This window comes from Ahaetulla prasina, chromosome 1, assembly GCF_028640845.1.
Source record: "Ahaetulla prasina isolate Xishuangbanna chromosome 1, ASM2864084v1, whole genome shotgun sequence".
NCBI lineage: Eukaryota > Metazoa > Chordata > Lepidosauria > Squamata > Colubridae > Ahaetulla > Ahaetulla prasina.
Genome location: NC_080539.1, coordinates 86,641,173 through 86,665,678, shown reverse-complemented (window position 1 = coordinate 86,665,678; position 24,506 = coordinate 86,641,173). Strand labels below are relative to the sequence as shown.

Here is a 24,506-nt window from a genome sequence, read left to right as displayed (position 1 = left end):
CGCTTGAAGAATGTTACCATACCCCTCAACCCCCCTTCTTCCTCTCAGGGGAAAAATGTGGCAGCGTCTGGAACCCTAAAGTCTAGTATGGTTTCCAGGCCTGACACAAGCCACTTAGGGTTAGGGTTAAATGTCCATGAATTCAGACAGCAAAATGGACATTGACAATGGATTTGTAGCACAACAGTATGTAAAGTGAGGTTCTGAGCCTGCCCTATCTTTGTTTCCTGGTAAAATACATGGGAATGTGGCTTTGGATACTTGTTTCTGATTGGCCTACCTAGTTTGGCTGGCTGTATTATTTTCTCTTAGATTGTTCCTGACTATTGTTTTGGTTCTCCTTTATCTGCATGTTGATTACAGGTTGTGTGATAAGGGAGAGGTGGTCTATGCAACTATTCATGAATGCTTCCCTAACATCTGTAAAGAAACCCATGTACTTGCATTGGTCTTGACAAGAAACAAGTCTACTCTAACCCTTGTTTAAAGGAATATAAAAAGTAGAGGGAGCCCACTATGATAATCTTTACCCCAAGTGCCCATCAAAATGAGTAGAAATTACAAGAGATGACCTTGCTATATCAGCTACTCATCTAGCTTACATAAAATATGCAAGGTTCCATTCCATTCCTAGCAATACAAATGGTACCAAATATTCAGTTTCAACAAAATGTGAATTCCAGAAGAGGGGCACTTGGGACCGTTGTCATTTTTATGACTTCAGATTAAACTATGCAAAAGTAAAGAGAACACTTTCAATGAAGCCTTTTTATAGTTTATTGTCTACTGTTAAATGTATAAAAAAATGAATAAATGAGGGACATTAAATGGTGAGATTATGTCCAAGCAAACAATAAATAGTTATTTACAGTGTTCAGCAAAATAAAATGTAAGTCTTAATGATCCCCTCATGCACATAGACACATACACACACACACAAACTCCCTTTCTCAGATACAAGCACACCACACACAAAGAAAAAGACAGACCATCATAAATAATTTACATAGCATAGGCAGTTATGATACAATCAAATATTAACATCTTAGTCCCAGCACTGATGCCTTTTTTATTTAAAAGATACAAAAACATTATTACATTAATGAAGTTTCCCTCAATAATTCTTCTCTGGGACCTAACAGCAATATTTTCAATGCATTAAAAATATGATTCGCAAAAGACACCCTCAACAAACCTCATTAAAAAAAAACATTTAAATGTCTATTAATATGACAAAACAAAGAATGTGCAATAAAATCAGAAACCCCAAATTCTTGATAAGGCATATAATGTCAAAATCTGTTGAAAAATGTATTCAAAGCAGAGGAATGGAATGTGGCTTACTCTGTCACATCCTTCAAGTAATTCAAGAGATGATCCTTGAACAGCTATTGGGATGGGGCAGCAACAGAGACACATACCCTTCCATCCCCCAGTGGCCGCTTTTGATAGGAAAATATCAGATTTACATCTACAAAGTTGCATGGCTGCAGGCAAACTTGTGGATGACCTGAATCTTACTGTTCTTTGTTTGAAGGGCTTCTCTTTGTATGCCTTTGTCTGGATATCAGACTCTGAGTTATTCCCAAGCCTGGTCTAGCAGGCTTGGTTAAGCCTGATCTTATAGGGTTTGGTGTGTGGAAATCAACAAGAATGTTAAACATTTGAATTCTCAGTTAGCAGAAGTTTGTTCCTGGAAGTGGAATCTGCCAGCTATACATGCGATCCTCTAAACTCCACACACTCATATGTCTACCAGCACTCTTTTGGTATAACATGCTGGCATTTTGAGCTGAGACAGAAGTCCTTATGCTTTTCTATATGTAAACCTCATCCATGAATCAAACCATACCAATTAAGCTTTCCAGAGAAAGCTTGATCAGTTTAAAACAACAACAAAAATGATAAATATGAGAATATTAAGTCTATAGCTGAATAACTTGTATCTGGTTAGACTAAAGGGGCTGATGGACCTTTAGTACAGAGTTCTTGAAATGATCTATATACAGCACAGATATAATAAAAATTATAAGCATTGAGGGCAATGGTACATATCAAGGTTCCATTTTCAAGGTCTCAACGGTTATTTCATTCTTTGACAGTTCAGAGCAATTAAAAATTGTATATATGAGCAAGTACATCCATATTTTCCCATTATATCATTAAAGGCATTCATTAGCCATCTTCTTTGAGATCTTTCATTGTTAATGGATTTTCCGGTGAGTTTTGAAATAAATTATTGGAGAATGTAGCTGTACATCACAATAATAAGTAACATCAGTGTCCTTATATATAAGTGGAACTATGGTACTAGATCTTGATAATGGCTGCATTCCTATCTTATCAGCATTTTGAAATCAAAGTGCAAGCATGTAGAAGAGGTGGGAAAGTGGTTTGTGAGATGTGGCCACAAACTATTTTCACAGGAGCTTCATGCACACAAGCAGTTGGCCTTCAGAAATTGCTTTCCTTCACATAAATATAGGTATGATGGTAATGCCTGTGTGATGTCTCTGCATGTAGTTCTTGCAAAGGCATACTTATCATTTAAAACGTAGTTTTAAATTTGAATGTTAATGTGATCCTGTTCTCCTAAAATATTGGGCTGTCTCAACTCCAACTCATGAGAACTGTGTTAAAAATTCTGAAACGACCAACATTCTTATGAATTTGCTTTGGTATAACAGAAACCAAGACATTATGTGAACTGTAATTTCTTCGTGGAGCCCAGCTGAAATATTAAATATTGGTTGTAAAAGAGGACTTGCTTTAACGCAAAACTCCAAGCAAATTGCTGATCTAAAAAGATGATAGGAAATTATTAACATTTGAATAACACTGTACCATCTTCTTTTCTCAACTTAAATTCCCACAGCTTCTCTCTGAGCAAATTTTGTAAAGATTGTCCTCCTGCTACAGTATATATTTTGGACTTTGGGAAAGCAAAGCTTATCTCTCATCTGAACAAGTTACAAGGGTTTAAGAGGTGATCTCATTGCTAACCATTTCCTTCTGCTTGTTATATTGTCTGCTCCCCCAAACCTTATTTCTGCCACATTTATATCTATATAATACAATATTATAATTACACTTTTACATTTTATATGTAAACGTCATTTAAAAAAAAACTAAAGCAAATTAGCAAATATTTATGCCATGTTTTCAATCCACATGTCAATCTTTTTCTGCATCAGCAATGAGTTCAATGGTCACATTTAATCCAAATTCCTCGGAGGCACTTAGGTGTAGGGTTGGAGATATCCCTCCTGGCAACAGGGTTGTATACGGTCAAGGAAACGTTAAAAAAAAAAAAGGATTTGAAGTACTAGGATGTATAGAGGTGTCTAGGTTGAACGGCATCTACAGTACATTGCCTTTTACAGAGCTGCAATAATTCAGGCATCTGCGTCAGAAAGAAGCAATTGGTTAGTACAGTGGCCACATTTGGACTATAGTACAGGTAAACTATGGGCTAAAGCTAAATTAACAGATAGGAATCTCATTTATTTCAATGGACCTAAAGTTCTACATAGATAATTGAAGCCTTAATTTCATTGAGGCTACCCTAAAGAGGACAACATTTGGGACACAAATTTTAAACAGTACTGTAATTCAGAAATACAAAACATTTTGCAAGCTTTTTTTTTTTTGCCTCAACATCTTTCAATGGAGACTTGAGGAACAAATAATCAGAATGCAATAAAATATGAAGAGTAAAATCAATTATATCTCAAGTTCATAAACAAATTAATATTTATCACATCTGCATCCTGATTTTGTCCAGGGCACCTTACATACGTTTTTCCTTTCAACAATATAGATTAAGTTAATCTTGCCCAAGGCCAGTTAAATTTAATGGCTTTGGGGAAATTTAAACAAGGTTTCCCAACTCTATTACTCTACATCAGTCTATCTGACCTAATATCTTCCAGATTTGTTGGATTGCAATGTTCATAATTTTTAGGCAGCATGGTGCTCAAAACTATTGCTCTTGCTGTTTATACTTTGTGAAACCCATTGCTGCAAGTGATTTAGAAACACATTTAACTTTAATCAACATCTGCACAATAATGAATCACATATCCTGATGTCCTCTGAAAAACAGCCAAAAGCTATTTGCACGAGGGATAATTTTCCCCCTCTATCCCTAGCTTGATGTATATATCTGACCTAATCGCATTTAGTATATGGGAATGCATGTTATAATACATAACTATGTCTGCCAGTTATTACATGAAATCTGACTCTAAATCAGGGGTGTCCAAACTTGGCAACTTTAAGACTTGTGGACTTCAACTCCCAGAATTCCTCAGCCAGCAAAGCTATATATATATATACATTATACAGCGGTGGGTTTCAAAAAAAATTACTACCAGTTCTGTGGGTGTGGCTTGGTGGGCATGGCAGGGGAAGAATCCTGCAAAATCCCCATTTCCTCCCGATCAGCTGGGACTTGGGAGGCAGAGAATAGATGGGGGCGGGGCCAGTCAGAATTTTTACTACCGGTTCTCCAAACCTGCTGAAACCCACCTCTGAAATAGAGTGTGTGTGTGTGTGTGTGTGTGTGTGTGTGTGTGTGTATTATTAATGGTTATTCAACAATTGGGGGATGTGGTAGTTCAGGGGCTAGGACATTGAGCTTATCGATTGAAAGGTCGGCAGCTCAGTGGTTCGAATCCCTAGTGCTGCCGTGTAACGGGGTGAGCTCCCGTTACTTGTCCCAGCTTCTGCCAACCTAGCAGTTTCAAAAGCACATAAAAATGCAAGTAGAAAAAATAGGGACCACCTTTGGTGGGAAGGTAACAGTGTTCCGTGCATCTTTGGCGTTGAGTCATGCCGGCCACATGACCACGGAGACGTCTTCAGACAGTGCTGGCTCTTCAGCTTTGAAACGGAGATGAGCACTGCCCCCTAGAGTCGGCAACGACTAGCACATATGTGCGAGGGGAACATTTACCTTTACCTATTCAACCATTAGAGTATGCCTTGTCCAGGCCTCACAATGTACACAGTATATATATTTTTTTCTTCCCTCTCTAAATTGTGCCTACCATGGTGAGGTATCATTCAATTACATATTTTCACTCTAAGATGGAGCTGAGGTTCTGACACTGCTCCTGGATACTGTAAGGGTTTGGATGGGGAAAGACAAGCTTAAATTCAATCCAAGCAAGGCAGAGTGACTGATTGGAAGCTGACAGGTTCCAATAGAATTTCATCTTTTTGACCTGGATGGGGTTGTATTACTCAATAAGTCCACAATTGGGAGGTTCTTTTGGACATTTGGTCCTCCTGCTAGAAGGAAGCATGAACAGGACAGCCTTTGCACATCTTTATCTTGTATGTCAGTTACAGCCAAATCCTGGATCCATAGATATGATGGCCTTGTCACATCTTATTTGAATTACTCCAGCTTGTTCTTGCTTGGGCTGATCTTTGAAGTCCATTTCAAAACTGCAGGTGATCAAGAATGCAACAGCCCAAATAATAACAGGCTCAGTGCAGTTTGCCCATGATCTACCTCTCCTATGGGAGAATCACTAGTTGCCTGTTGGCTTCCAGGTGTAACTGAAAGTGCTGGCCATTTTTTTTATTTAGGTAACTAAGTAACTCCAAGACCACCGCTTCCTAGTGAATTCTGTCTATACAATGAGATCTAGAAAAAGAGCTTGTTGTGGCTCCCAACTCCTATGGGATCATGGGAATAAAACTTCTTTGTAGTGGCTTCTAAAACAGACCACTCTTAGATATAAGGCTGGCTTTCTATCTCTATTAGTTTTCCAGAAAGCTATTAACCTGACTCTTCTGGAGGTACTTTGAAAATGGAGTTGACGATGGAAAGTTTGGAGGAACTGATCCCATGAAGGGGGGCAATGATGCCAATTATAGCCATTTTAAAAAAATAATTATATAGTATAATGTAAAACCAATTATTGTACTGAAGAATTGTAAGCCATTAAATAAGTTTGATTGGAACTGTATAGAACACCAATTAATCAATTAATTAATGTCTACATAAATACACCCCTCCTACGTATTTAGCCCATGTAGCCTTAGAAGGCTTTGGATAGCAAAAACCATCCTCTCCTGCATTATTAGCAGTCAGTAGAGATTAGAAGCAAAATCAGAATTTATGTTCAGTTGGAAAGTTGATTCAGAAATGCATAATCATTGTTGACCACAAATTAGGCAAACATCTCACTGCAAAAGAGTCATGACAAATCTAGCACTAAAGAATTCACACACCAACTGCTTTACTGAACATGGTGGGAGCTCTCAAAATGTATATTTAGAAACCAAATAATGAGCATGTATATCAGAAGCAAACAATTTGGCATTCTTCCTTCATATCCCCTCTCCGTGCTGTATCTTTCCAGAAATTGTTTGGAAACACATAATTACAATGGCAGTAATAATCTTAAATTTCAATTTACCTTTACATTCATATTTGAGGTCAGAGAAGTATACCATCTCTTGTGAAAAGACAAAAAGACCTAATCGTCCACCAGCATAAGTTGTATCATAGATTGGTCCAGAATCTGCCATGATCTGTTTTCCTTCATAGACTACAACCCTGTAACGAGGGGAAAATTCGGTCTAAATGAGATGCAATCTTTGAGGTGATAATTCATCTTTTTAGAAATGCAAAATGTTTTGAATTGAAAACATCCGGTTCAAAACAGGCCCATTTCAAACTTGGAAGACTTTTAGTATAGTCAGAACCCTTTCTAATAAAGTTGGGACAATCCAACTTTTTCAGAAAAAAAAGGTGTTTAAGAATAATAATAGAAGACAATAATTTGAGCAGGAAATATTTTGAAATCAAAATGCTTTGCATACCATTGTTATCTAGCAATTTTATTTCTTTGTTAATTTAAACATACTTATTTCTTCTTAGCTTTAATTGCAATATCAGTTAAATTGTACAAAGATATTGTCAGTATTCTTTTATAGGAAAGAAACTTGTGGCAAGCATTAGACACACTTATTAATAGTTAACTCCAATTAACTAATTGATTTTAATACAATGTAAGGATGTCTTTTTTTGTTTCTTTTGGCAGATGTAATGAATGTACACTACATAATTACATATCAGACTCTATACAGTGTGTGTTCAGCGTCTGCAAAATGACCGATTTTTAAAAAATATATATGAATTACACATTCATAAAAATATGAATGCTTAAGCAACATTCAAGGATAGTGTCTGCACTGAAACCTTTTAAAATTGTGCCATGAATAATTGGAAGATAATTCATCTATATAGAAAAGTGGATCAGGACAGAATAAACCAGAATAGTAGTTCAATAGATAATACACATTTTAATATATTACTTTTTGCTTTTCAATGGGAACAAGATTTTCAAAATTTGGGGGTTAAAAAACACAAAGCCCAGAAGGCATATACACTAATTTACACACGAGGTAAATTCGTGTCATGATTTGCAAAGATTGAATTCTTTACATATCTGAAGACCAAAGGAATTCCCACATATCTTAAACAAATACATGGAACAATAATTCCTGTGGCTTAAATGTGTGAGAAATTGAATGGGTAGTGGGGGACATGGGCATACAGAAGGGGAAATGCAGTAACAATTCCCAAGGGAATTATTAGTAATAATAATAATAATAAGTAATTTTGCATTCATGGGAATATACATGACATAAATAGAACTTTTTTACATTTGTATTTTATTAAAAAAAAATTTCCAAATAAATGTTCTCCAGAACAGGGGTCTCCAACCTTGGCAACTTTAAGCCTGGAGGACTTCAACTCCCAGAATTCCCCAGCCAGCTTTGCTGGCTGGGGAATTCTGGGAGTTGAAGTCCTCCAGGCTTAAAGTTGCCAAGGTTGGAGTCCCCTGCTCCAAAGGATCTGATTATTTAGAAAAGCTATTTAAGGTTGCTTTAGTTATATTCTTTTTAATTTTAAGAAAAGAGGAGCAATCTTTTCTTTCAATCCTTTTTTTTTACTTTTATCATTTTTTTTCTTTCTCACCTTCTACCCAGATTATTTCATAGTAAAACCATACCTTTCTAAAAGTTGGAGGAAAGTTATTTCTTTTAAATAATGTGATAATGTTTTGCCTTTGTTTATATATGCCATTCAGAATAAATTGCACATATCTGATGAGATGGAAAAGGGAGAAAAGAAGAATTCAAAATCCCCCCAAAGGCTTTGACTATAAAAAGAAACAGGCTGTCCTAAATGAAGTGATGACTTTGGCATTTGCTTACAAAGGATTATAAAACTCATTTATGTTCAGATGGAAAAGCAATAGAATACATCAGAAGAAAATGTCATACTTTATTAATCCTGTCTTAGGTCTGTGGATCAAATGCCACCTGTAGGCAGTGTAATCTTTCCAGCCAATATTTTTGGGATCATGCCATAAGGTACGCACCTGTAAAAAAAAATAAAACACATAGGCATACATTGGGGAAAAAAAGCCTTACATGTATCATGCTATTGCTAATTGACCAACATCTTCTAGTATCTAAACTTTGATTACGGTGGGTTGCATCACAAATAAAGAACTGCCCATGCATACATGAATTTGGCTTTTATCCACTCATTATACTCTATTCTACACATTACAACTTCTACCATCACACTTAAATACATGAAAGGATTTCATGTTGAAAGTCAAGTCCCCCTCCTCTTTTATTCCAGAGTGCAGGATATAAAATGACTCATATAAATAATGGAGAACAGATTTCAATCGAATGTTAGAAAATAAAAACTTTCACAGTAAGATAATTTGGTAGTAGTACCAGTCCTGCAAGGAGATGATGGACTTCCCTACACTATATGTATTTAAGTGGAAGGTAGACAACCATTAGCTCGCGATGCATTCATTTGAATTCCTGACTTCAGTTGGAAGTTGCACTTGATGGCCTCAATGATCCTTTCTGATTTTGTAATTCTATAGGCCTATTCTATGTCTCTTGGAGTTTTACACCCTTCTGATACTATTATGACTTAGGTAGATGTTGCTATAGTAGAGAAAGGATGAGAGAAGCAGCAGATAGGAGGAGCTATAGGAGGAGACTAGCATAGCAGGCATATTCCAAACTACTTAGTTCTATGTAGAGCAGGCGTGTCAAACTCGCAGTGTCATGGCGGCATCACATGACGTATCATAACTTTTTCTCCCTTTTTTAAACCAGGAGTTGGCATGGCACGTGCTTCATCCAGCCTGCAGGCCAGGAGTTTGAAACCCCTGATGTGGAGCAATTGGCTGTGATTCACTGATACGAGGGGAGTAACTAGCTGAATGGAGGGACTGAGTACTGTGTAACTGGAATTGGAATAAAAACTAAAACTGGGCCTACTTTGGGTCTAGCAAACCAAATATAACTTGGTTGGGCTATGCATATCTTCAATACTGATTTGTCAGAGCTTTAAGTTAAAGCTCACTTTCACCTCAGAAAGTGAAATGGAGAAGTAACACTCCATTTCTGTTCAGCAGAGAAGCCACATTATTCGGACTGATAGAAAGGATTTCTTTACATGCTATTAGCAAAACAGCTGCTCAAAGCAAATAAAGCTCACCTCAATGCTTTCTTAAAGAGAAACAATTCCCCTCCCTAAGATGCCACCAATCTGACCAGATCTAACCTCTGGAGCTCTTAATAATGAAAAATGAGCAATAAATTATCATCAGCCTGAACCTTATTCACAGTATTTTCAGCATTTTCCTGCTTAAACCTTACATGAAGAGTTAGTCTTGATGTGTGTTACCTTGACTCTTCAGTGTGAGTTTTAAACCCTGAGGCCACTTATAATTAAAATAGATATGAGACAGGTTAGAATGATCATAAATAAGGTTAAAATAATATGGTCAGCAGCTGCTGTAGAAGGGAAAGAAAAGTTCAATACATATCAGAACCTGTGATTCATTCTTAATGTTTGTCCATTAATCACATGATTTGAACATGGGAGGATTGTCTTGTGATTAAATGGGGACGGGGAAGTACTCCGTCTCTTCCATAGTACCTTTGAGCTGACAACATATTGGCGAGGGGACTGTTCAACTAGTTACCTGTCCAAGTGTATTTCCTGTGTGCCAAAGAGCATTTCTCAAATGTTCACCAGCACCAGTTGTGGAATTCACCACCTTAAGGGACACCCCTGAGTATCCATAAGCTCTGGTTGGCTTATCTTCCCAGTATGTCTGAGTGACTTGCTTCCACATCAGGACATAGAAGCGACTACTAGACTGGTAACCAAAGACAAATCCAGCATAATCATCATCTCGGTCTGTGTTGACATAGAATGTGCCACTGAAGTCAACAGAACTGAATTCATCATAGCCTGAAGCAGGATGGAAAAGAAATGTTGAATCCTCACAGGTGTTGTTATAATTTCACACAATTGTTGTCAATATTATTTAGTTTGATACATTCATTTGTTTTAGAATCAAGTCAATATTATTTATCAAATTAATATAGCCACCCATTCATCTACTGAAGATGAGTCTAAGCGATGCACAATAGATTAAAAAATACAAAAATACTGAACACAAATATAAAAAGCCATACTATTGAATATTTTAAAAAACTGAAAAGCAATCAAAGGGAGAATTAAAAAATGGCTCCCTCAATAATGAAGTCACCTAGCCATGTTTTCAGCTCCATGGGAGGCCCGGGCCTGGTCATACAATGGGCTGGTTGTGGGGGCCTCCCAGAATATCAAAAGAAAGGAGCAATCTAATTTTGAGGGGGAAGGATGTTCCATAAAGTGAGCACAATGAAAAGAGGCAGGTACATTTTCTGGGACCCATCAAATATGGTACCCACTGCATTCCTGTTTTGCAAGATCCAATAAGGCAGGCTGAAATGCAGCCCCTCAGATTATTAGTCTTTCATCTTAGTATTTTGGTTCTTGGCTTTCCTCATTACTCATCCTTTCCCTTGATTTAACTATCATTTTTGCTTTAGTGTGAAACATCTGTAGATGTCTGGAGAAGGCAACGACCTTCATATTTTGACCTACTGATGTAGGCAACTGCCCTCAAAAATGGTCTAGAAGCTGAAGCTGCTGCTGAAGAAACAGAACGGGTCATGGTGGCACTGGTGGGACATTGATCTTTAAATTCACACTGTCTGCAAGATGCCGTGTCCTGTTGACATTGATATTAATCAATAAAGGCCCAAATGATTCTTCAGTATTTAAAGTATTACTGTCATAAATACAATCCAGCCCATGGATTAAGATCAGTTGGGCAAATGCTATTTGTTGTTCTATCAATTCACAACATGGCTACTAGGAATTGCACAATTCACTCTACAAACTTATATATGTCTATAGGGAATTAATGCAGTAATTATGAATCTCAGGTAAATAGCTACATGATATTAGCCTTAAATTCTTTACCATTCTAGTCCTGATTGAATAAATGAAATATAATCTGGGGTGGAGTAATTTTTACATTTTTTATGGAGAATTTAGAATATCAATGCATGCACGGTTTCATGATTTTTAGAAGAAAAGTAATCTGTACTAGGTAACTTTTGATTTTCTTTCTTTGATTACTAACAAATTATTTTTTGAATAGATTGGGGAAAGTGTTCCACAACCAGAAATAATAAGTTTCAAACATACTATTAAACTGAGTGTTAAATTTTCTTTCCTAGTTCACAGGGTTTGCAGTGTATGTTTGCTCTATAAGTGGCATTACTTCAGAGAAATATGTCATGAATTATGTTGACCTATTGGGATTTTGAATTTTGATTGTGTAATAAATAGTTTCCAATTCTGATGAAATAATCCAGGTAAATCTCAAAAGCACTTCTTAATATAGCAATTAAATAATATAGAATAGAATTTTATTGGCCAAGTGTGAATGGACACACAAGGAATTTGTCTTGGTGCATATGCTCTCAGTGTAAATATTAAATATTATATTTAATATTAAATAAATATTATTACATTTATTTTTATATTATTAAATAAATAAATTCAAAATCTAACAATACCACAGAAACAAAATCTAAAAATACCACAGGATACTTGGAGACCCTTATGAATAAATAAGAATTGTGGTCAATATGTTCTGAATATAGTTCACTCAGAAAGGATTGTAATACTCACCAACAGCTATGCCAGGATCTGAATTAGCAGTCTGAACCAGTTCCTTGCCCTGATGACGAATTACCCAATTTGGATCAATCTGAGCTGTTCCTTTAGGATCCAGGGGTACCATTTGAAACTTTCTGAAATCTGTTTCACTAATGGCATCATTTTCAGGACATGCATCAAAAATATCTGGGACACTATCATTGTCAAAATCATCTTTGCAGATGTCGCCTCGGCCATCACCTGAATCATACAAATTTTTAAAAGCACACATAATAACAACTTTTTTTGGTTTGTTCGTGAAGCTGTGGACATTTTACATTATACATTAAATGCTGATTAGTACTGAATAATACAGTGCAACAAACTCAACAGCTGTACTACTCCTAAAAAATAAAAATATTAGTGAATGTTTATCGCCGAACAATTACTATGTTAAAATAATATCAGAGTCATCTTTACACAGTAATAAGTGAAAGATTGGCATGCAGTGGCTCACATGATTAAGACACTGGTTTAGAGTTTAGGAAACCCATGTCTGAGATCTGAGAATAATTGCAGTACCACAAACATATATGGACTAGAATATGAGCTGTTTAGGGGGGATTTCTTTGTACCCTAAGAAATCCTGAGTACAACAGAACCTAATATTTCAAAAGTGCGTTGGGATTGTATTGTTATCTCTGTGTCATCAAATACATTCAGCAATGTTTTGCTATGAATACTTAAGACTGTGGCTGTGCATTTTTTTTGTCCCATCTGTATTAAATGAGTGAAGAAGGCAATAAAGTAAATCATATAAAATAGCTTTGGCCACTCTTTCTTTCTTTATGTGGGGAACTTGCTTATTTCATAAAAATAGCAGTGATAAGCTAAAAGTGAAATAGACATTCCTTAAAGCTTTGGAATGTGACTATATTGAAATTGTGGTTGATTAATGGGGCATTCAAGGCTAAACCACTCAAGAGAATAGAGTCCACCCACCCACCCCAAATCACTTATACACAAAGATTGACTAATAGCATCATGTAAATAGTTGAAAAGCTCAATCTCATAATGAAATATTTATAATGGTCTGAGTTAGGTTAAAAAACAACAGGCATTAAAATAAATGCCAAAATCCAAAACAAAAATGTCCATAAGTCTTCTGAGTTCCTAGACTAAATAACAGCTTATCAAATGTTCACCCATTCCACAAATCTATTATGAATGTATAGGTAGTCTTAAATTTCTTTCCATAACTCTGCTAACCATGTTAGATTTATATAAAGATTCCTTAACTCTCTGACTTCTGATGTTTTACCAAATACCTCCAATACATTAAAAACTTTTTTGCAATCATGGGATTCTCTCTTTCTCTCTCTCTCTCCCTCCCTCGCTATTTCTGAGCTAATTATCAGACATTTTTAGGAATATACATAAATATTTATCAGCAGGCACTTGGCCATGGAATATCAAAAAAAGTTTTTTTAAAACAAAATACAGATAGAAAGAATCAAGTTTTTCATAGTTCTCTTTATAAGAAAATGGCCCCACATTCCACTGACTGGCTGCTGTCCAAGTTGAATTCCAAATACTGACCAGCTGTAAACGTGTTTATCTTAACACTTAAGGGGGTAAGTGTATGTCTCCAATTTTTATTCTTTCTGGTAACTTCAAAGAAGTGACTTTTTTGTGTCCAAGTGAGGTTTTAATTATTCGGTTCATATGTTGCCTAAATTTTTTGCAGCACTGATTGCTGCTGACAAGACTACTCATCCTTCAGAAATTTAGAAATGCATCTCACTCTGTTTTTCAACTAGGCCTGCTAGTTGAAAAACAGTTCCTCAGGTGACAGCACAAACATAGTATTCAGTTTAATTTCTTGGTAGAATCCTAAAAGTAGGACCTTGACAATCAAATATGAATGATTTAGCTTACTCTGCAGGAGATCCTTGGTCATAGAACAGTTAACTACCTACCAGTTTGAATGATATATTAACAACTGGATTTCTGGGTATTATAGCAACTGCTATATAGTGATTAAAATAGGGATCTCCAAACTTGGCAACCTGAAGATCTGTGTGCATATCAACTCCCAGAATGGAGCTGAAGTCCACAAATCTTTTCTTTTCTCAGGATACACATAAGATTCCCTATAGAATACAATTATAATCAATAAAGCAATAACTGCAACATTATTTTTATTGCCATTCAGTAGATGTGGCATTGTTAGTGTTTTAAGCTTCAGGACATCTTTAGAAGGAGACCTCCAAGCAGGTCAGTGGCAAAAATACTAAATGGATTCATTTCAAATATAACAACTCAACATTTGGTTGGCATTCTGAAACATAGCGTTTCCCCTCCTGGCTAGGGGAATCTGGGAATTATAGCACAACCCATTTGGAGACCACTAGGTTAAAGAAAGCCAGTGTCTAGTATTATTCAGGTATCCAAAACAGAGACTTCATGTGTTAAACTCAATTTCATTGTGGACCGCATCAGGGTTGTGTTTGACCTTGGGGGGACGAGGGGGGCATGGCCAGAGGGGCATGGCCAGCTTGATGTCACTTGGGTTGGGGGGGGCCTGTGGTAGCCCAAGCGCTCTGTCAGCAGAAACAGGGGCCTCTTTGGCTCAGACTGATAAGACAGTCTGTTATTAACAGCAGCTGCTTGCAATTACTGTAGGTTCAAGCCCCAACAGGCCCAAGGTTGACTCAGCCTTCCATCCTTTATAAGGTAGGTAAAATGAGGACCCAGATTGTTGGGGGGCAATAAGTTGACTTTGTATATAATATACAAATGGATGAAGACTATTGCTTGACATAGTGTAAGCTGCCCTGAGTCTTCGGAGAAGGGTGGGATATAAATGCAAATAAAATAAAATAAAAAATAAAAATAAACATGCTCCTGAGCTTCTTTTTCAGCTGGGATGGCCTCCTGCAATCCTCTGCCAGCAAAAATGGAGCTCAGAAGGGCTGCATGCAGCCCTCCCGAGCTCCGTTTTCACTGGCAGAGGCACCGCAGGTCAGTCTTTCACTGTTTACAAGGTGGCCCCATGGGCCAGATCAAAGCACCCTGCAGGCTGGAAGCAGCCAATGGGCCTTGAGTTTGACACTCCGCTCTATGTGAAAGATACTAGAAGTAACTACTTGTGCACATTGGTTTGTGGTTTCTTTTTAAACAAGTTCTGTTGCAGGAAAATATAATCTTACCATCAGAATCCTTTTGGTCAGGGTTGAATGTAAGTCGACAATTGTCTCTGTCATCTGGGATACCATCATTATCATCGTCAGGATCACAGGCATCCCCTTTGCCATCCTTGTCATGATCAGCCTGGTTAGCATTGGAAACGTAAGGGCAGTTGTCTTTGTTATTCTGATGGCCATCGTCATCTATGTCTTGATTGTTGTCACACTGGTCACCAACCAGGTCATTGTCCACATCAGTCTAAGGAGGAAAATGGATAAGAAGTATTTGCAATAAAAATAAAAACAAAACAAAATCCACGGCATCACAGGGCTAATAGCCCCCATAAAACATCTATTTATTTCAAGGAATGCGACAGACAGACAGACAGACAGAGCATGTATCCATTCTAATTTAGAATGCATGATACCACCAGGTCACGAGGCAGAGTATAACAATTTGAAGTAGCTTTTCATTTACTTAGTGTGGGATGGATTGATATGAACCCTCCTCATTCAAATTCTTGACCTCTGCAGAATTTGCAGAACCATAAGATTCTTTGCTGAGGAAATAACATGGATGTGTATGTACTCATTAGCAATAGCACTCAAACTTATATGTCTAGGGTATGTCTGGTTTGGTGAAATGAAGGACTAGGGGTGACATGATAGCAGTGTTCCAATATCTCAGGCGCTGCCACAAAGAAGAGGGAGTCAAGCTATTCTCCAAAGCACCTGAGGGCAGGACAAGAAGCAATGGGTAGAAACAATCCATTGCTTCTTGTCATGCCTTCTTGTCAAGGAGAGAAGCAACCTAGAACTAAGGAGAAATTTCCTCACAAAACAATCAGTGAAACAACTTGCCTCCAGAAGTTGTAAATGCTCCAACTCTGGAAGTTTTTAAGAAGAGATTGGATAACCATTTGTCTGAAATGGTATAGGGTTTCCTGCTTAAGCAGGGGGTTGGACTAGAAGGTCCCTTCCAACTCAGTTTATTCTGTTCTGTCTATGCCACTTCATAGTACTTTACAGTCCTCCTTAAGGGGTTTTCAGAATCAGCACATTGCTCCAACCATGTGGGTCTTCATTTTACTGTCCTTGGAAGGATGGAAGGCTGAGTCAACCTTGAGCCGGTCAGGATCGAACTCCTGGCAGTGGAAATGCAGAGTTAGCCTGCAACACTGCATTCTAACCACTGCACCACCACGGCTCCTTGACACCATTAGGAGTCAAGCTCAACTAAGTCGTTCCCTGTAATTGCCACGCTGTCCTAATTTTGCTAGCAACGAACCTTTCTAACATCTGCTGTGATTGGGTAATCATTTGTCATTGCCCCAAAGTATCTATTAAGAGGACTACGAGCTGAAAAAGCACATTAGTGAAACTTGGGAAAGACTTTGCCTTCAACCGTTCTGGATCTGGGTTTTGTTCCCTTTGCAAGATCTTACAAATGAGAAAAACTGTGCTGCATGCATGCTCCTGTAAAAAAACCTGTCTTGTCTGGGCAACATTCTTAAGATATGAAAAGATGTTTCTCTGAATAAGGTTCCCTTGAAAGAAAAAATACAGGAAGCCTCAGGCCATAACTTTATACAATTAGAAATTCCAGATCATAGGCGGAAATCAAAGGTAAATATTTTGAGTCGGATCTTTGAAACTTGAAAGCTGCTCTTTAATAATGCCGACCTTTCGCTCATCTCCAACTTGCAGATTGCTGATGGTTATATTTGCTTTTAATATAAACTTGTGGCCTGTGATTGAAAAGAATAATTTTAATTCTATAAGTGAGCAATTTTCCTTTCCAAATAAAATCATGAATAAGTAGAACAAAGCACCTGTCGTGTCCCACTCCTCCGCTGACGGCCGGGTCAGGGAAATCCGAATCAGGCTTGCCTCTGCAGCTCTGCCCAAAGTCCTAGCAAAGTCCTCAGAGCAGGCAGGAGACCAGTAAGTGACTTCAGCAAGATAAGTTCGACTTTGCCTGACTCAGAGACTGCCAGAAAGCAGATCCTTTATATAGGCCATGGGGTGTGGCTCCATGACTCAGCACTCATTAAGGCCTGCCCCTCCCTTCCTTCTGTTGCCTCCGCCTATCCAATCTTCTGATGCGAGGGTCACTCCAATCAGCTGTTGGTAATAAACCCTCCTCAGGCTCACATGCTGTGGAGGAGGGGGAGGGGTCTAGCTGCTCCGTTTGCCTGGGCATGGAGTCAGGGCTGGGGCAGGGAGGCATACATTCCTCCATGTTCGGGAGCAGATAAGAAGGCCCCGGCTGCTCTGAGGGCGGGCAAGACACAACAGCACCAGTGAGATCAGGGGAGAAAGATCATTGTGATCTGGCAGCAATACTACCATTCTTTTGTCAGCAACTTGCGAATTTGGATTTAGAAAAAAAACTCTATTCAATGCCGAAACAGTGAAAAAAGGAAGTATAATTCAAATTCCTAAAATCACAGCCACATCTTCCCTTTCTACATTGAAGAAGTACATCATTTACCTGATCCGGATTGTGCACCAAGGGACAATTATCACAATGATCACCAACTCCATCTCTATCTGTATCTATCTGGTCTGTGTTATAGACATATGGGCAGTTGTCACGATCATTGAAAACATCTGCCAGGATGAAAACACAATACAAATGAAGCCAGATGTTCAAATTCCAGTCAAAACAACACTTTTTTCAAGAGTTAGTACAGGAATGGAGATTTTTTTATTACCTCATTTTACCCTTCCCCTAAGTCTGAATGAAAGATGGTCAAAGGAGAGTGATTAGTCTGGGATTCTCCCAAATGTTTCATAGCCCCGGGTCACTCTGGACTCAAGGCATGCTGAATATATTCAATCTTGGTGCTGCATAAATAAATACGACTAGATTAAATGGTTCAGGCCATTAGATGGCAATTTTTTTCTTCATAGTAGCCTATAAGCTGAAGATGGAGGTCTACCTCTCTTGAACTGGTCTTCTGTTACAACTGGTATTTGAAAGCATGTTGCGACCAGTCCAGATGTAACAGTGAGCCTTCCAGATTGAGAGACATCTGCCCCATCCAGATATCTATGGGTCAAGTGATGAAATATGCACATTGAGTTGCAAGAATGAAAAATCAGGAATTTTTATCATTTGAGTTAATAGCATCTTCGTATAGCTCCAGTTTTAAACTCATCCAGCTAGCAGCCATCAACTGTCTTGTAATAATGAAATAATAATAATAATAATAATAATAATAATAATAATAATAATAATAATAATAATAATAATAATAATAATAATAATAATAATAATTTAATTTGTATACCGCCCTTCTCCCGAAGGACTCAGGGCGGTGAACAGCCAAAATAAAATACAGAAGGAACAATACATACAATACTAAGAACAACCCTTAAAAAACTTATTCAAATGGCCAAATTTAAAATACAATAACACTCTATAAAATTGACACAAATTTAAAACCCATAAAATCAAATTAAAAATTTTAAAAATCAAGCCAGTCCAGCAAGGCGGAATAAATAGGTTTTAAGTTTGCGGCGAAAGGTCCTCAGGTCAGATAGTTGTCGAAGTCCAGGGGGAAGTTCGTTCCACAGGGTAGGAGCCCCCACAGAGAAGGCCCTCCCCCTGGGGGCCGCCAGTCGACATTGTTTGGCTGATGGCACCCTGAGGAGTCACTTTCTGTGAGAACGCACCGGTCGTTGGGAGATAGAGGACGACAGTAGATGGTCCCGTAAGTATCCCGGTCCTAAGCCATGGAGTGTTTTAAAGGTAGTAACCAATACCTTGAAGTGCACCCGGAAGACAACAGGTAGCCAGTGCAGTCTGCGCAGGATAGGTGTTACATGAGAGCTTCGAACTGCTCCCTCAATAACCCGCTCAGCCGCATTCTGGACTAACTGGAGTCTCTGGGTGCTCTTCAAGGGGAGCCCCATGTAGAGAGCATTGCAATAGTCCAAGCGAGAAGTAATGAGAGCATGAGTGACCGTGCATAGGGCATCCCGGTCCAGGAAGGGACGCAACTGGCGGATCAGGCGAACCTGATAAAAAGCTCTCCTGGAGACAGTCGTCAAATGGTCTTCAAAGGACAACCGTCCATCCAGGAGAACGCCCAAGTTGCGCACCCTTTCCATCGGGGCCAATGACTCGCCCCCAACAGACAGCCGCATCTGCAGCTGACTGTACCGGGGTGCCGGCATCCACAGCCACTCCATCTTGGAGGGATTAAGCTTGAGCCTGTTTCTCCCCATCCAGACCCGTACGGCTTCCAAACACCGGGACAGTACTTCGATAGCTTCGTTGGGGCGGCCTGGGGTGGAAAAGTACAGCTGTGTGTCATCAGCGTACAGTTGGTACCTCACCCCAAAACCACTGATGATCTCGCCCAGCAGCTTCATATAGATGTTGAACAGGAGGGGCGAGAGAATCGATCCCTGCGGCACCCCACAAATGAGGCACCTCGGGGTCGATCTCTGCCTCCCTGTCAACACCGTCTGCGTCCGGTCAGAGAGGTAGGAGGAGAACCACCGATAAACGATGCCTCCCACTCCCAAATCCTCCAACCGGCGCAGCAGGATACCATGGTCAATGGTACTGAAAGCCGCTGAGAGGTCTAATAGGACCAGGGCAGAGGAGTAACCCTTATCCCTGGCCCTCCAGAGATCATCCACCAATGCGACCAAAGCCGTCTCAGTACTGTATCCGGGCCGGAAGCCGGACTGGAACGGGTCTAGATAGACAGTTTCATCCAGGTACTGGGGTAATTGACGTGCCACCGCACTCTCTACAACCTTCGCCATAAAACGAAGGTTGGAGACTGGACGGTAATTTCCTAAAACAGCTGGGTCCAGGGAAGGCTTCTTGAGAAGAGGTCTTACCACCGCCTCTTTCAAGGCGGCGGGAAAGACCCCCTCCCGCAAAGAAGCATTTGTAATTCCCCGGAGCCAGCCTCGTGTCACCTCCTGCATGGCCAGCACCAACCAGGAGGGGCACGGGTCCAGTAAACATGTGGTGGCTTTCAACCTTCCCAGCAACCTGTCCATGTCCTCGGGAGTCACAGGGTCAAAACTATCCCAAACAGTCTCAACAAGACGGGTCTCGAAACTCTCGCCTGGATCTACCCAATTTTGATCCAATCCATCCCAAAGCTGAACGATTTTATCGTATAGATAACCGTTAAACTCCTCGGCACGCCCTTGTAATGGGTCCTCCCGCCCCTCCTGTTGAAGGAGAGAGCGGGTCACCCGAAACAGGGCGGCCGGGCAGTTATCTGCCGACGCAATGAGGGAGGAAACGTAAGAACGCTTCGCATCCCTCAATGCCACTAGGTAGGTCCTACTATAGGACCTAACTAGTGTCTGGTCAGCCTCAGAACGGCTGGATCTCCAGGCACTCTCTAGGCGTCTTCTCCAGTGTTTCATTTCCCTCAGCTCCTCAAAGAACCAAGGAGCCGGTTGAGACCTGCGCCGGGTCAGAGGCCGCAAAGGCACGACACGGTCCAAAGCTCCAGCCGCGGCCTGTTTCAGCCAAACATATAATTTATGATCCTTATTATTCTAAGATCTAAAATAATTTCCTTTCTTTTCTCCAGACATTTTGGCAAGCACTTCAGCTTGAAGACTAGTTCTTCAGTCGTGCCGCGGGCCAGATTCTTGGGTAAGCTCCGTCAGGAACCTCTCTGGGTCCATCAGGCACCTGGGACGGAACCAACGCATTGGTTCCGTCTCCCTGCAGTGGTGAGTAGCGGTCCGAAAGTCCAGATGAAGGAGAGAATGATCTGACCATGACAAAGGCTCGATAACTAAATCGTTTAAAATCAGATCATTCAACCACTGGCCAGAGACAAAAATCAGATCTAGAGTGCCTCCCCCGATGTGGGTAGGGCCGTCCACTAATTGAGTCAGGTCCATGGCCGTCATGGAAGCCATGAACTCCCGGGCCGTCGAGGATGCCACGCCAGTTGATGGCAAGTTGAAATCCCCCATGACCAAATGTCTAGGGGTTTCAACTGCCAACCTGGCCAGCAACTCCAACAGCTCGGGCAGGGCTGTTGTCACGCAGCAAGGAGCCAGATACGTGATCAACAAGCCCACCTGAGACCTATGGCCCCACTTCACATAGAGGTATTCACAACCAGCTATCTGAGGCACAGTGGTCTCCCTCGGTTCTAGGCTTTCCTTAATAATAACTGCCACCCCGCCACCCCTACCTTGGGCCCTCGGCTGATGGAATGCTCGGAAACCTGGTGGGCACATCTCCACTAGGGGCACCCCCCCCCTTCTGTGCCCAACCAGGTCTCCGTAATGCCCATAATGTCCGTGGTCCCCTCCTGAATTAGGTCTGAGATCAGGAGGGCTTTGTTAACCACGGACCTTGCACAGGTTAATTCAGATTCTGAATGAAACAGTATCTGTTTACAGTTAAGTATCTATTGCAGTCTCCTTTGGCTGATAAAGAAGATATGTTTGCTTTGTCATGCTTTCTCTAAATTACAGCCCCCATTCAAAACAAAACATTACAACATTATACATATCACCTATAGGATTGTGCTTTCTGGTTCCAAGCTGATCAAATATCTTCAAGTTATCACATCACTGAGTCATCTTTTAGGTTAGTTCTAAAATGGTCTTATTTCTCCTACACATAATCTTTGCATGTCGTACTACTTAAAGACACAGCCCAATAATTTTGTGCCAAAGGCATTGATCAGTTCAAGGTACCAATTTTGAAAAGACTCTCTATGTTTTGGTGAGGGTTCAGAACTCAATGGTAGCAAATCATTGGGTATCTTCCCAAATTCCTACCAGGCCAGTTTTTGATGAAAATAAGATGTAAAACAGATTTGCACGATCTACATTAGAGATTTTTTTTGTGACGACCATCATTTGTTAACTCAGGAATTTGAACCATAATGTGAACTTGAGATAAATCGTTTTATATACACTGTTCTATTTTTACCAGACCAATTTTTTATTTCAGCAGATAATTTATGAAAGACTCATTGCAAAACTATTGAGTCTGAAATCCTTCCTGATTTACTAGGAATCAGATGTGCCCATTCTTGAATGTTAAAGTATTCCTTGGAAAGGGTATTATGAGATATGCTTCCAGAAAATAATGAGAGTTGATAGGGTTTTCCTGTATACTTCAATTATATTTCAATTTCTGTTCATTTGTTTTTTTCTTGCAACTTTGCCAGAACATCAACCAAGAAATAAGTCCAATCATTAATGTAAACATCAAGCTATGGGAAGCTTTCAAATTCCTGCTGATATACATATCCAATATGCATATGAGATACGTTCACTGAACCAAATCCAAGGCTTAACAGGTTATCTCCTCTGCTCCCTAATCTTGCCCAAATTGAAAAGTGAGATTCAGCTGCCAAGAAATGCTACAACAACATCTTTAGGACATTAATGCTTCAGGCTGCAAGTTATGCCAAAATGCATAAACTCAAAGGCATTGAAAAAATATCAAAGTTATTTGGGTTGGTAGATTTTTTCAAGGCTGGGCTACTGTTCAGGTTATATTTGCCAGTTTAATAATGTTAAATATCACCATTGATTTTTTCTCTCTCTCTTTCAGCCAAACATATAATTTACGATCCTTATTATTCTAAGATCTAAAATAATTTCCTTTCTTTTCTCCAGGCATTTTGGCAAGCACTTCAGCTTGAAGACATTTATTTGACCGGCACATCAAATATGGTTTTTCATACAAGGGTATTCTGCATAAATATTTTAATTTCTTTAATTTCTTGTGAACTGCCACAGAATATTACTGAATGGCCTACAAAAACATGTGAAATAACTAAAAAAAATTGCTAGACCATAATTATACTTTCCTTCCTTATTAAGTTTAGATATCAAGTGAGCATGATAGTATTAGAAAATATCTCTTTGTAAAAAGCTTTTGTCCATAAGGAGTTGCTTAACTGATCTATTTAGCCTATATTATTTCATAATATTATTTCAGATATTATTGGAAAACATGATGAAGTGTCACCAAGTATTATATAATTATTTGTCCAATAAATATCACCATTACCCAGTGTTTCTGGGGATATTGCCAAAAGTGATCTTACCTCATCAATTCATGGACACTTTGATTGAAAATATAGCCTTCCATAGATGTACCTCCCTCTGTCCCCATTGATAAAACCACTATGATAAATCATGAATTTATCATGATTTTGGTTAGTTCCAGCCAAAGCATTTATTGTTGCTGGCAATATTTGTCCTTTCAGTTAGAAAAAGGATGGGCAAAAACCCAAAGATATAAGGATGTTAGCATATGAACAATGAATAAAATAAATGTGAATATAATTCATTTCTAGATTGCAGCCATACATTGCATCTTGTCTCTGCAATCAGAAATGGATGGGTATAAGTACTTGAATTACAGTTGTTTCCAGAAATATATCTTGATATGGAATGTGAGTTAATCTAGACTAGGGGTCTCCAACCTTGGCAATTTTAAGCCTGGCGGATTTCAATTCCCAGAACTCCCAGAATTCTGGGAGTTGAAGTCTGCCAGGCTTAAAATTGCCAAGGTTGGAGACTCCTGATCTAGACTACTTTATAGAAAGAAAATAGAAGAGAATAAGTAGGAGCATACCATCTCCATCAATATCTACTGCACACGCATCACCCTCTCCATTATGATTGGTGTCAATCTGAGCAGGATTGTGCACATATGGACAGTTATCACAACGATCACCAACTTCATCCTTATCATAATCAAATTGCCGGGGATTAAACAGAAGTGGACAATTGTCCTAAAAAAAGAAGTAAGATTATAGAATAAACATGGGAGTACAGATCAAGTTTGGAAGAAATATTTCCTTTTTCTCTGAACCAAATAATATGCCCTCACATATTACACTCCAATGGTTAAAAAATATTGTGAAAACTCTTTTCTAGATGGCACCATCCTCCATGAAATTACAAACGGCTACTTCATTTACTTTTGTTATAAAAAGGGATACAGAACTTCTTTTAATGCCCCTGCTCCCTTCCCATCCATGAAATAGTCTTTCTTGAAAGATCTGACAATTTTGTTGCATAAACCTGTTGGTTGACATGTAACAGAACTTTTACTCCTAGCTTTTAAGGATTTTCCATTTATAATAATTAGAAAACATTCCTAGGCTCATGTCAGTTTGGTGTATATGAAATTAACGAATGATTAGTTTGCAAGTAGTCTTATTCTATGCTATATTTATGACAAGAACTACATCTATTATACTTCTTATAGAAATAAA

The 24,506-nt window shown here is 39.0% G+C and overlaps 1 protein-coding gene across 2 annotated transcripts in view; it reads right to left on the bottom strand.

The window, feature by feature from the left end:
* Window positions 1–759: 759 nt before the first annotated feature.
* THBS2 (thrombospondin 2) overlaps window positions 760–24,506 on the bottom strand; it is a 54,557-nt gene continuing 30,810 nt past the window's right edge. For both annotated transcript variants that reach the window (XM_058167408.1, XM_058167417.1), the window contains exons 15-22: window positions 23,861–24,020; window positions 17,750–17,868; window positions 15,280–15,514; window positions 12,101–12,328; window positions 10,050–10,321; window positions 8,311–8,408; window positions 6,435–6,574; window positions 760–3,403 (exon numbers count right to left, since the gene is read on the bottom strand). In XM_058167408.1, the coding sequence (XP_058023391.1) occupies window positions 3,396–3,403; window positions 6,435–6,574; window positions 8,311–8,408; window positions 10,050–10,321; window positions 12,101–12,328; window positions 15,280–15,514; window positions 17,750–17,868; window positions 23,861–24,020 (1,260 nt within the window). In that variant the 3' untranslated portion in view covers window positions 760–3,395. The remainder of the gene's footprint in view (window positions 3,404–6,434; window positions 6,575–8,310; window positions 8,409–10,049; window positions 10,322–12,100; window positions 12,329–15,279; window positions 15,515–17,749; window positions 17,869–23,860; window positions 24,021–24,506) is intronic.